This window comes from Ictidomys tridecemlineatus, chromosome 13, assembly GCF_052094955.1.
Source record: "Ictidomys tridecemlineatus isolate mIctTri1 chromosome 13, mIctTri1.hap1, whole genome shotgun sequence".
Lineage (NCBI taxonomy): Eukaryota > Metazoa > Chordata > Mammalia > Rodentia > Sciuridae > Ictidomys > Ictidomys tridecemlineatus.
In genome coordinates, this window is record NC_135489.1 from 81,229,671 (window position 1) to 81,243,721 (window position 14,051).

The 14,051-nt window shown below is 35.5% G+C and overlaps 1 protein-coding gene across 1 annotated transcript in view; it reads left to right on the top strand.

Moving 5' to 3' along the window:
* The window catches only part of LOC144369713 (3',5'-cyclic-AMP phosphodiesterase 4D-like), a 233,125-nt gene that overhangs the window by 38,440 nt on the left and 180,634 nt on the right, over nucleotides 1-14,051 (top strand). The window contains 1 exon segment of the mRNA XM_078029833.1: nucleotides 4,343-4,534. Within this exon segment, the coding sequence (XP_077885959.1) occupies nucleotides 4,343-4,534 (192 nt within the window).

Genomic DNA, 14,051 nt, shown 5'->3' on the forward strand with positions numbered 1-14,051 from the left:
CTTATCAAACTCCCTTTATGTTAATTGTCTAAATCACACTTTGATTGCCTAATTCATGCCTGGTAGTATTTTATGATTTATATACTATTTAATACAGATGCCATATGTTTGAGGTTTTTTTCTCTAATTGCTTCATGTCTTTTGAGCTCACTGGACTTTATTGTCTAGCTGAGAAGTGTTGTGTTTTGTATATCTGTATTTATTCCATTGTTAGTCTAAGGACATAGGACAAACTGCAAAAGTTGATGCATCTTTTGTAATATAAACGTCCTTACAATAGGGCTGGGGTTGTGGCTCAGTGGTAGAGCCCTTGCCTAGCATGTGTGAGGCACTGGGTTCGATTCTCAGCACCACATGTAAATGAATAAAATAAAGGTCTATCAACATCTCAAAAAGTATTTTTAAAAATGCCCTTATACCAATACTAACATTCAATAATGCTTCATACTAGGGATTCTCAGTAATATTCCTTTTTCTTGATTATTTATTTTAATCATAGGATCCTTTAATTAAATGGAATTTTACCATGATAATAACATCAGACTCTGGTCCTACCACTTAAAAAAAATTTATTCTGAGAAAATTTGTGTTATCATAGAGTGTTATCCAAAGCATTCATGGTACTTATGTTACTTTGTCTCAAGATAATAAATTTTTAGTGATTTGTTAGAAAAAATCAGTTATGTCTGTTTGAGTTTTAAAAGTAAGAATCTAATAATACCTGTGACCATTTTAGATCATTCTCAATGTTAAGCTAATACTAATATTTCTCAGATAAATATGATTTCTGTAGATGGTGAGATTTTATTTTGGGATGATATTTAATAGGTTGTTTTTTATGAATCTTTTAGTAAGATGAAATTTAGTTTATTTAAGATGGATTTCCTTACTCAAGAAAATCATCTCAATGTCCTGAATCTCCCCCAACGACACCCCTCCAAAAAAACAGAAAGAATATTATCTCCATCTAGTGGACAAATTATTATATTACAACCTACCAAAAAAAAATCTGATGCCCTAGAATATCTCCTATCACAGGCCTTTTTCTGCCCTACTAATAAATATTTTGGTTTTAATTGGTAAGTGGTAATTTTATGGCAAAAATGTTAAATGTTTTAATATGTTTAGCAATATTTTGCCCAAATGTAAGTAGGGTGTCCTTGTAATTCAGTTGCTTAATTGAATTGAAAAAAATATTAAAATTTTAAAAATTACAGAATTTGGGGGCTACTTGGTATTTACTCAATTGAATTAAGAAAAACTTAACCAAAATTATTCTCCTATGTCTCCTATACTTCCATTCATGCAAAATGAAGAGAGTGTGTTTCCTTTTAGATTTTATAGCAGAAGGATCATCTTAATGCTAATGAGAAATCAGCACACACAGCTTTCATTTGAGCGCTCATTCTTAGGTCCTCAGGTTTCAGCATGAACTACCTATGCATCTTTATAGGAGGGAAGTGCACTCTTCTCCTCTCCCTGTTCAAAAATCTTTAACATCTTCCAACTATATATTGCATGCCTTCAAAAGCCCTCTTTATATATGGCTCATTTTTGGAGATATCTCAGATATCCTAGTGAATTAACCTTCCTACCTTTATTTCTGTGTCTCCAAGTGCTCATGGTTGATGTTCACTGACTGCTTATTTAATTACACACATTGGGGAAGAGCTTGCCTGAGATCTCCTAATATGGCTTGAATTCAAGGATTAAAGATCCTGTTCCACTCTGGCTTTCCTCGGGGTTGCCATACCACATATACCAGTGCCTAGCCTATCCAAGTGAATCAGATGTACCTTTTTTGATATCACAGTTACTGACACATAGTTGTGGTGTATGTAATTATACAATGGAGCTGAAGGAATGTCAGGAATGATAGATGATTAAATCTGGTTAGCTCAGTAACTTGAAAATAACTATTTTAGGACCTGGTATCCTTGTCTATAAAATGACTCTGTTCAACTAGATAATAATTCTTATTGTCTGAGGGACCAAATAAATAATCCATTTATAAGGAGACACATTCATAAGAAAATTTTAAGTTGGAAAACATATTTTTGATTGGTTAAGCTACACTGTGAATTTTTTTCCACGTCTTCTACTTGATGGGTTGATTTGGAAGCAGGATTCTTTTATCATAGATTTGCAGGTGATTCATGAAACATATAAGCCCTACTTTATTCTTCAGGTTTGGCTTCCAGTCTTTGGGTCATAACACTATTAATAACTCCAATGAAGAAAACAAAGAACATTTTAAAATTCACTGCTTACTAGTTTGGATAACACTCTTGGGAGAAATGTTGATGATATCTAAACCTAAATGCATGTGTTTATTTATCATATAATAAACTTCACTTATTCATTAACAGTTTTTTAAAATCACACGCCTCCTGGATTATTTCTAACTATCTTATGAACACACAAGAGTTGACTTCATTTTGACACTTCTTGATATTTCACTTAGAAAAGCTCTTTGTGGAAAGTGCATACAGCTTATGAGTTTTATAATTTTAAAAAATATGTGTATGTATGGTTCTTTTTCCCTCCAACTCTAAAAATCGATATTATTAAACATAGCACCAATCATTCATTCAAACCACTTAGCTGTTGTTTCATTCTTCTGTTTTGTGGTGCTGAGTTTTGAACTTGGGGCCTCATACAAACTAGGCTGAACTCTACCACTGAGCTACACTCTCATCCCATTAAAGGGCAATTTTTGAAGTGCTGTTACAGGCCTGGGGCCTGCCATGTGGAGATGGACAGACACTACAGTCCTTTTAATGTTGCTAGAAATAATTCCAGTAAAACACAGAGTAGCCAGCAAAAGTTTACCAAAGAGACTGAGAAGTGAGGACACTGTACAGGAACTCCTGCAGAGAGGATGGTATGGTACTCACAGAGTTGGAGTTTTTAAGGAAATATTGACCATAGGTTTTTGTCTCTGTTTTATGCCCCCTTAATTGGTCATACTACCTTTTGAAAAGTCCCCACTAAGTTTACTTTGAGTGTCTTGCTGCTTTGGCTATCAGGGTGAGTGGAGGTTGTGACATAGTTTCGGTGATAAGAGAGGGGACTGGAGACCTGGTTACAAGAGATAATGATAACATGGTCCAGAAGCTCTTGTTTTTTCTTAAAAGGGTGTCATTTGTTAAGGCTGGGGGAGGTTTTGACATACCAGGTCTCTATGGCCAGGTTCCTATCCTGTCAGAAAATGCTCCCTGGGCTTTTTAGTTACACTTCATTGTCATTTCACCCTACTCACCTCTACCTAACAGTGCCCTGTGAAGCTCTAAGAATATTCTGAGTCTCCATCTTCAGAAAGCTCACTGACTAGGAATGGAGATCAGATGGTGAACATACTCAGTTCATTGCAAATTCTGTCATTACGAATGGAGAAGTGTCTTGAGATCATAGAGAACAGCATCTCATGAATTTCTGAGGTATCAAGCTGAGGTTAAAGTCTGAGTCCTTAAGGATGAGCAACCGTTAGGCAGGAAAAATCAGAAGCCAGGCAGGGCTAGCCTGGCCTAGGATGTGCTGCTCCAATGAGTGCAGAATACACTTGAGGCAGAGAGTTGCCAGTTGAGGTTGTGAAGATAAGTAATTGCAACTGAAAGCAGACAGTGAAGACTTGTAGTCTAGTAAAGATGTTTGGGCTTCAACTTAAAGGTAATAGTGAATAATTGAATTATTTAAACAGAAGAAGGGTGTGGTCAGATTTGCATTTTAAGGAGAGTCACTCTTGGTACAGATTGGAAGATGGGTTCAGGACACCAAGAGAAACGCTCTTATAACAATGTAGGTGGGAGTTGAATACTGGATTTAAAATGCCTGTAATAAATCGGGAATGGAAGGATAGGGGATATAATGGAAATTAGTTGCTGGATATGTTTATTGGGTAGAGAAAGAAGCTCGGGTTTGGAGGAGTAATAATAATAGGCATATAACAGGCACTTGTTGAGTTGAACTCAAAGGTTTAGTGAATTTTTATGTATTTGCTGTTTTCAACAAATAATTCTGATTCTGCATTAGAAGAGCTGTTTTTAAATAATTGTTTCTTTTTAGCTGAAATTGAGTTTAGAATGATCAGTCTTTTGTGTCTGATCAGAAGTTAGAAAATCAGAATGTGAAGCCAGTGGGGGTGTGTGGGGGTATGTTTGTGTGTTCGTGCACGTTTCTTATTTATGTTTACTTTTATTTATTTTAATATTATCATTTTTCACAAGCAGGAAGCAACTATAAATTTTCCTATTCTAAATTCCTTAATTGAAGCTAAATGTTTTGGTAAAATATCAACATGTTAGTGTTTACCACAACATAATTCCTTTTCTTTCATTCACAGTTTTGATGTAGACAATGGCACATCTGCGGGACAGAGTCCCTTGGATCCCATGACCAGCCCAGGGTCTGGGCTAATTCTCCAAGCAAATTTTGTCCACAGTCAATGCCGGGAGTCCTTCCAGTATCGATCTGACAGCGATTATGACCTCTCTCCAAGGTCTATGTCCCGGAATTCCTCCATTGCCAGTGATATGTGAGTACAGGAAGGGGCAGAAATGAAGAAATCAACCCAATTTATTTCCACAGTTGATGATGTAATAATACCAAAGCGTTTGTTCAACTGCATCACTCTTCTTTAAAACAGGAAGAATGAGTAAAATCATGCAAACTGAAAATGAATGGTAGATTCAAGTTGAGTACTCTGTCACTCTTGACACATTTATTTTCGCAGAAAAACATTGGGAAAAGTGAGAATTGCATTTTTAATAGACACTTACATTTAAACATCAGCTTTATATTTATGTAGGACCTGTTTTTTTGCTGTCCTGCCACAATGAGTACTTTCTAATATTTTGAAAGACTTTAAAGTCAGAAAATCCCTGTGAATGAATCTCAAGTGATGTATATATAGAGAGGCTAAAACTGGTTTGTCAGATCACGTTAGAGATGTTTTGGAGATGTGGCTTAAATTAAGCCAATTTTTAAAGATTAATCACTAGAGGCAAGCCCATAAAACATTAGACAGACTTGAATATCAGTGAAGACATGGCACACAATGGAAAATACTTTAAACTGCACATCTTATATTATTTTCAGCTCATTTTTGTAGCACATTCCATTCTTATTTTTATGTACTATTTATGTGCTATGTATGTTCTGCATTGTCATATTTGGTAACTTTCTCTATGTATACAACTGATCTCCACTTTCCTCTTCTGGATCTAGACAACCGTCCAGGTACACTCACCATCTTCTCAAAACATCATCTCAAAAACTCATAATGGGTTATAATTCATCTTATAGGAATTAGACTCTATGAGGCCCCTGAGGGCCTGTGTTATTCTCGGTATCCTAATAGATCATCCAAGTATTGCAGGTGGTCTAAGTGGAATTCTAGAAATGAAGTTGTGTTCTACTCTTCATTATAACCTCTAGTTATTATTAGGTGTTTACTTTTAGTTATTAGTTTTTAGCATTTGTATTATTATTGTCCACTCTTTATTTCCAAACAACTTTCTTTTCTCATTGGCCCTATCTCTGTGCGATTCTTATCCCACTTTCATAGGTTTGAAATTCAGGATTATTGTCTAATAATTCACCAATAATGAAAACACTTCTTGAGACTTCTGATATATTTAAAGTTCCTATTCTGGAGTGGGGAATGGAGATCTGGAATTTTAGTTCATTGATATAAAATTTGGAGCATAGCATCCTTGAGGTATTTAGAGATCACTACAAAAGCACAAAAAAGAGAAGGGAGATTTTCTGCCCAAGGGAACAGTGCAGAAAACAACAGACAAGGAACAATATTTGCAAAATATGAGGCATGGAAAATGACTCAATTAAGGAGTGACAGTCTGCTTGGTGTAGGGAGCAAAATGTGGCAAGATAGAAAGATTCAAATGCAGTATATGGGAGCCAAGAGCCATGGAGGTTCTTAGCTCAGGTTTGTCCTGATTATATTCTTGTTTCCATGCATTCCAATCACTCTATTGTGGAATCTTGGCACAGGGAAGTAGACACAGGGAAGTGATTTCTGTCACCATTAACAGAAACAAAGCAGAGTAAATTTGATGAAGACCTAGATCAAGGAAATGCAGTGGAGAAAAGAGATTGGTCCAGATGCAAGAGGGAAAAGGTTTACAGAAGTGTGTGCATGCATGTGTGTTGGGGAGTAGCCACCTGGGGAAGGAGAATCAAAGGGATTGTTAAAGTTTTTACCCTGAATGAGTAAAATGGTGATGTTGATGTGAGGAACAAAGAATAGAGAGTAGACAACATGATGGCAGGTAATAAGTAATAGATTTGGCCTTTATCGGATGAGCATAGGGGAACAAGACAACCATTAGGCCCAAGGACAAAGAGCAGAAATAGTAGTCCACAGGACCAAGAGAACTTAGAAGAACCAGTTACTACCTCTGATTACTAGGTCTTTGGATGACAGTTGAGTGAAGCATTCTTAGTCAGGTAATGGAATTAAAAACCCACTATGTTGAGGAGTGAATTGAAAGTTGAGATCTGAGCAAGTACATGTATCTTTTGAGAAGGTTAATGAGGGAGAGAATAAGATTGCTTGAGGAATAATTAATTTTAAGGGAAACCGTTTCTTGTTTTTTTTTTTTTTTTAATTTGGGACACTTGAGATAAATGAAAATAGAGATTAAAATTTAAGGAAAAAGAGGTTAAAAAGTGGAGTTGTCATTGCTGAAAAATATGATTCTCAGTTCAAGTTAAGAGATTATCTCTGGAAAAGTAATACTGTATTCTTTAAGACGAACAAAAAAAGAATCAAGTGAAAGGGGAAAACATAAATCTAGAGATGAATGAATGTTTAGAGAGTTAATGGCTAATGATCTCTACTTTTGCAATCATAGAAGGTATAACCATTAAAAACCAAAGAAGAGAGGGATAAGGAACACGTAAGAAAATCATCATGAAGATCAAAAAGAATAACAGAATGAAGATGACCAGAGGAACACTGAACATTCCCATAGATCACAATAATGATTTTGAATGGAAACCATCTAATCTAACTTTATCAAAGGCAAGACAATTTTGGAAAAAAAAAAACCTCACAATGAATTAGTGGACTTTATGTAGTTATGTGTTCTGTTTTTTAAAATTGGAGAAAATTGATCTTTTAATACCAGCTTGTGTAGATAATTCCTTCACACCCTTTACCCAAGTTAATAAGGATTAAGTATATACACACATTTTATAAAAGGACTATAAGATTTCATATTTAAGTAGGACCTTTATTTTCAAAGCCCACTGAAAGGGATGACCTGGTCTTATGCTAGACCAATACAAGAGTTTCTTTATTAGCTTAGCCTCGTTGTAGGAGTGACTGGTTTAATCAGGCCATGATGCAATTCCGTATTACAGAAAAATAACATCTAGAACGTGCTCAGTTTTCCCATTCCCTTGGTATATTTACATATAAGATTTTCCTTTTACACTCACTGACACACAGAGCACATTCTTTCTACCAAGGAGATGGAGTTTCTGTGGGAAGAAAGAGAAGGAGAATAAATAATTACCAATTCAGTATAAATCTGAATCATCCCAGGCCATCTACACATAAAGGATATGCCTTCTCTTTACTGGACTCTCCTGTAGCTATATGTAAGCTTGTTTCCTTACCTTATCTCATTCGGAATTCTGTGAAGATTGTCAAACAACCATAATTCAACTGTGCTTGATGAGTTTATATTTATTGGCCTAGTTGAGCTTTCTAATGAGAAAATTCCTGAGAAATTTCAGGCACAAACAGTACCAGTAGAAGTTTGTGATTATCTATATGAATGAAATGCTTTAGGAAACTTTTAAATGTTCAGTAATTTGGAATGTAATTGTTTAATTTATTGAAAAAGTGACTAGGAAAATAATCTCTTCCTAGTAGACTGGATTTTGTGACTTTGTCTTCTATAAACCATTCTAGAAAACAGTTGAGGCATGTGGAGATAAAAGGCCAATAATATTAGTAACGATAATCATAACTCACATTGCATGTTCTATCCTTAGCTTTCCCAGATATTTTCATACCAGCTGTTTCATGTGAGGTACTCACAGTTCTTTCAATGGGGACATTATTATGCCACTTGCAGGCAAGAGATCCAAAGTCCAGTGATTTTAATCTTGCTTAAGAACACAATAAATATTATTATCAATTCTAAAAGAATATATTTTGATACTACCATTGGGAATAAAGTGCTGTGAACTACTATAGCAAAACCAAATTAATTAGGCCAAATGAATCACTTAGTGCTGTGAAATTTGGTCAAGCTCAAAGTAGTCAGAGAGGTTATAAGACAAAAATGCAACCCACTCAGCAAACACATGGATCTTAAGGAATCACTTGTTTAAAGTGGAAGAGAAGTTCCTGGGAGCTTCTACTCTCAGACTACCACACAGTTTGTTGAATGCAGATGACACAGTAGCAACTTAATTTTTAATAAAAATAAGGAGAAAATCTTAAGTATTAACCTGAGTAAAAAAATACATAAAAAGCAAATTTGAACTACTCTTAGTAGTTCAAAAAGATTTTATAACAGTAGAAAATAGATTTAAAAAACTTGCCTCAGTGATGTCATGAAGAAACATGATGGAAATTTTAAAGTAAACAGATAATTATGTTTTTTTCTCATAAATTTCTTCAAAATATGTTTAAAATTATCTTTCAAATAACAGTTACCTCTATTGTTACCCATCATCCAATAATATAGTGCTTCTGTATGTGAAAACATGTGAAGATATGATAGATTGTGAGGATTAAAGGATAATTAACAGTGATAAGACAAATAGCATTTAGTCATAAAGCTATTACTTTATTGAATATCAGCTGCTTGTCAAATAAGTAAAAAAAATCAATTCACCTGAATAATTGATCCTTATCCCCCATCACCTGCTGAATAAACACTAACATACAGAATGCAAAGTTGACCCAGAGAGCCCTTTACTCATGCTTACGTGCTTTACCTACACACAGAATATGGGGTGGAGGTGAATGTGAAAAGGGTGCTAAGAAAGAGATGAGTGGACTTAGTATACCAAAAAATCTGGGCACACTTGGTAGTCTAGTTAACTTGTTCCCATATATCTATAATTCTCTAGACCTCACTGATCAGGCTGCACACTGCCCCATGTGGGCATGCTCTTACCTAATGGGCACTATCCCCTGCCATATCTCAGAATGCCACCCTGTCCTTAGTAGTTAACAAGTGGCCCTCCATCCCGGATTTCAAGTGCAGGTTTTAGGTTCCAGTCCTTCATTCCCACTACCTGGGCTACTGAAAAGAAGGGTGCTGCTAGTCTTGAACTTGCAAAGGCAGAAGGACAGCCTGTTGTCAATTCATATTGACAGTTTACATGACTTTTCCTTGATCCTATTAGGGTATCTCCAAAACTAAAAAATAATAAGACATGGTTAGTCTTCCTAGATGTATGTTAAAAGTTTCTAACAGTCCTAGAAACTTATTATATCAATAAACATTTCAAAAGCAAACCGATTTGCCACTTGAAAGCCATCGTCCATTAACTAAATACAAAATGGTATCAGGGGTAAATCATCTTTCCCCAGTTCCTGAGTCTTCCCAACTGAGGTGGGTAGGAATAAAGGGACGAGGGCCAGGGTTCCCTAAATATCTTCTGGGGTAACCAGAGGGAACTCACAGAGGCAAAAGGGATATTTGAAATATTCAAGGGAAACAGAAACATCCGTCAATCCTCAATCACCTGGAAAGCAAATAATGGCAGTTTAGATCATGCCATTCCTTTCTGTTACCTCATATGTTTGCAAAACTGGATTTTCAGTGGTTGCTAGATGAAAAGCAGGTACTGAGCAAAAATTGATGTGGAACCAGATATGAGAAAGGCAGAACCCAATCTCATTTCAAAGTGATAAGATGCATAGTGCTCAATAGGTGCTACATTGTTGAGATAACACCTCATTTAAATGTTTGGTCTGAACTACTTAATAATCCTGACTGTTATTTGTTTGGGCCAATGGAGTGTTATAAAAATTACTGAGTTGTTAAGGACTAAGAAAGTTGGAGAACCTCTGCATCAGGTTGTTGTTTCATTAGTGCTTGCCTCACTTGCCCAGGCTCTAATTTCTATCCCCAGTAGAGAATCAAACACTCCAGGAGTTCCATGAATAGTAAAATACAATTTAAACATTTTTTTAAATTTTTGAACTAATAAAATAAAAATACCAGCTAAGCATAGGGACACAGAACTATCAACCCAACTACTTAGGGGGCTGAGGCAGGAGAATCAAAAGTTTGAGGCCAGTGTCAGCAACTTAGCAAGACCCTGTCTGAAAATAAAAAATAAAAAGGATTGGGCATATAGCTCAATGGTAGAGTAGGCTTGAGATCAGTTCTCAGTACCAAAAATATAAAAATTAAGAAAAAAAACCTGAATACATATTTTAAATTTTTATTCTTGTGTTTTAAAAACATCACAAAAAGGAGATCTGAATGTTTTGACATTTTGAATGGATGGGCTAAAATTAAAGTGTCGATTTTTTTGACAAAGCATAGATTTGTTGAATAAGAAAACAGTGGCCCAAAAAGTATTGACAGCACTTTCTTGGAGTCTAGAAATATCTGTGGGGCTTCAGAATAGTCTAAATCCACATGAGCATCCAGAAGGTATCATGGTCAAAACAAAACAGTATTTTAAAGCCTGAGTTAAATGTAGTTATACTGCGTATTTCCATGCCTTGAGAGTTCATGATCTACTAAAATGTCAAAAAAAAAAAAAAAACAAAACCACCTGGAAGACCGACTTAGGGTTGCTAAATTTGTACTTTGTCAGACAAAGGATACTAACAAGAAAATTTCCACTGATACACATCATCATTTTTTAAAAGAAAATGCATAATCTCATAATAAAATTATTTTCCTAAGAAGTGTGTTTGGCTTTTTTAACATTTCACTTCATGGCCCATATTTAATCTCACTTTGACAAGAACCAATAAACATTTTGTTAGGTAAGTCCCAGATCTCAGAATGGCATTTGGAAACTACTGATCCCTGCCACTTGCCAATGGCATGACTGTGATGAATTGCCTAAGTTCTCAGAGCCTGGTTCCTTGCCTTGGCATGGGAATATGAGTACCTTGTAATGCAAAATCTTTGAAATTAGATATTGCCCATTGGTGGAGATCCATGCCTGATACATAGTAGGTTCATATCAAACATAATGCTCTCCTCTCTATTTGATTAGACTGTTCCTTTTAATCTGCTAAAATCTAGCACATATTGTCCTTTAAAACAGTTGCATGCACTCCCATAAATCTTCCTCCTAGGAACCCATGCTGGAGAAGAATCAAGAGGGCAGGGACTCTGACATTAGAAACAGGCCTGTAAAATAAGATCAACAGTGAAAGAAGAGCCTGTTTCTAGAACACAAAGTGAGGTGAAAGTCCTTCTCTGTGAACTCAACCTTTTCCACCTTCCTTCTTCCCCTCTGTGGAAATAAGACTCAGCCTAGTACTGAAAACAGCTGATGGTCATTTGTGACATCAGCACTCCTGGAAAATCCCCCTATTACACTGTTTTGTTTGTTTGTTTATATATGGTGCTGAAAATCCAGCCCAGTGCCTTACACAGTTTAGGCAAGTGCTCCACCACTAAGCCACAACCCCAGGGCCTATTGCACTAGTTTTTAATCAAAGAAAATAATTAAATGTACTTAATGAACATGTTTACAAGCATCTGTTAAGCACTTTTTAAATTACTCAAATCAGAAAAAAATTTTGATACATAATTTTATGTATCAAATATATATTTTTGATACATAGATTATCTTTTGTACTGTCACATGACTTAACAAATTGAAAGTCATTTATTGGCCTTATGTATTTTCTAAGTATTTTTTTTTCTTGTAGCACATAAAGAGATTCCATTGCAGATGAGAGAATTTTTTGCTTATGATGCATAATACCTCTAATTTCATTTGCTATATCACCAGTGCATAATATTAACAGGGATGAGCATGAGTGAGTCAAAAATTATGGATCTTTGTTTTAAGAACTTTTTTGATCAATGATCAGTTCTAGGTTTTAATCTGTTGTTGTTGTTTTATTTAGTTTTTAATTGACAAATAATATGTGTCTGTGTAGTGTGTGTGTGTATGTGTGATGTAGAATATAATGTTATAATATTTGTATACATTATGAAATTATTAAATCAAACTCATAATATGTCCATCAATTCACTTATACTTTCTGTGATGAGAACATCTAAAATCTATTCTCAGCAATTTACAAATATGCTTGGCATTATTCTTAATTATAGCCTACCTTATAAGTCTCTTAAATGTATCCCTCCTAACTGTATATCCGTACCCTTCAACCAACATCTCCCAACCTCATTTTTCAGCTTCTGGTAACCAACATTCTACTCTCTCCAAGATTTCTTTTTTTTAATAGATCTACATTCATATGTGCAATAACACCTTATTTGACTTTCTCTTCCTGGCTTATTTAACTAAGCACAATGTACTTTAGGCTCATTTCTGCATCATTGTTTTCAAACTGGCACAATTTCTTTCCTTCTTAAGGGAGAGTGCTATTTAATTGTGTATAGAGACCACATTTTCTTTATCCACTCATCTGTTGGTTGACACTTAGGCTGATTCTGTGTTGGCTATTGTGAATAGTGCTCTAATAAAACAGTAGTCCAGATACTTTTTGACACATTGATTTCATTTTCTTGGCTTATAAACCCAGAAATGGACCATACGATGGTCCTATTTTTAATTTTGGTGAACCTCCATAGTACCTTCCAGAACTGCCGCACGAATTCACATTCCCACCAACTGTGTACAGTGTTTTGTTCACATCTTTGTCAACATTTTTTATCCTTGGCTTTTTTGATTAAAGCTATTTTTTGGGTGAGACATGATTGCTCATTTTGATTTAAATTTGCATTTCCCTGGTGATTACTTATGTTAAGCACCTTTTCATATATTTATTGGCCATTGGTATGTCTTATTCTAAGAAATGTTTACTCTGTTCTTGTGTTCATTTTTAATGGGTTATTTGCTTTCTTGCTATTAAGTGATTTGTTAATTATTAAAATGTTAATAAGTGTTAAGCAAGTGGTAACAAGATTAGCTAGGCACAGTGGCACATACCTGTAATCCCAGTGGCTTGGGAGGCTGAGGAAGGAGAATCATGAGTTGAAAGCCCTTGTCAGCAACTTAGCAAGGCCCTAAGCAATTTAGCAAGAACTTGCTTCAAAATAAAAAGGGTTGGGGATATGGGGATGTGGTTCAGTGTTTAAGTTCCTTTAGGTTCAATTCCTGGTACCAGAAGGAAAAAAGAAGAAATTTAGAATTCTAAACATCTAAGATTATAGTATTTTCTAAAGTGATTTTAAAAAAAGTATAGTTGTAGATGGACAGAATACTTTTATTTTATTTGTTTATTTTTATGTGATGCTGAGGATTGAACTCAGTGCCTCACACATTCTAGGCAAGCGCCAGCCCCTAAACTGATAAGAACAGGGCAAGGACGAAGAGCTTGAGAAGAAGATTTACAATAAACAGGGATGAGAAAAGGGGAGGGGAGGGGAGGGGAGGGGAGGGGGGATAGTAGAGAATAGGACAGACAGCAGAATACATCAGACACTAGAAAGGCAATATGTCAATCAATGGAAGGGTAACTGATGTGAAACAGCAATCTGTATACGGGGTAAAGTTGGGAGTTCATAACCCACTTGAATCAAACTGTGAAAGATGATGTATTAAGAACTGTGTAATGTTTTGAACGACCAACAATAAAAAAAGAGAGAGAGAGAGAGAGAGAGAGAGAGAGAGAGAGAGAGAGAGAGAGAGAATTTTTAATATTTATTTTTTAGTTTTAGGCGGGCACAACCTCTTTGTTTGTATGTGGTGCTGAGGATCCAATGAACCCTGGCCGCAAGCATGCCAGGCAAGCGTGCTACCGCTTGAGCCACATCCCCAGCCCCTTAAACTGATATTTTTAATACAGTAAAATATCAATTAGAATGTAATGTTTACAGGTGTTCTCTGAAGGA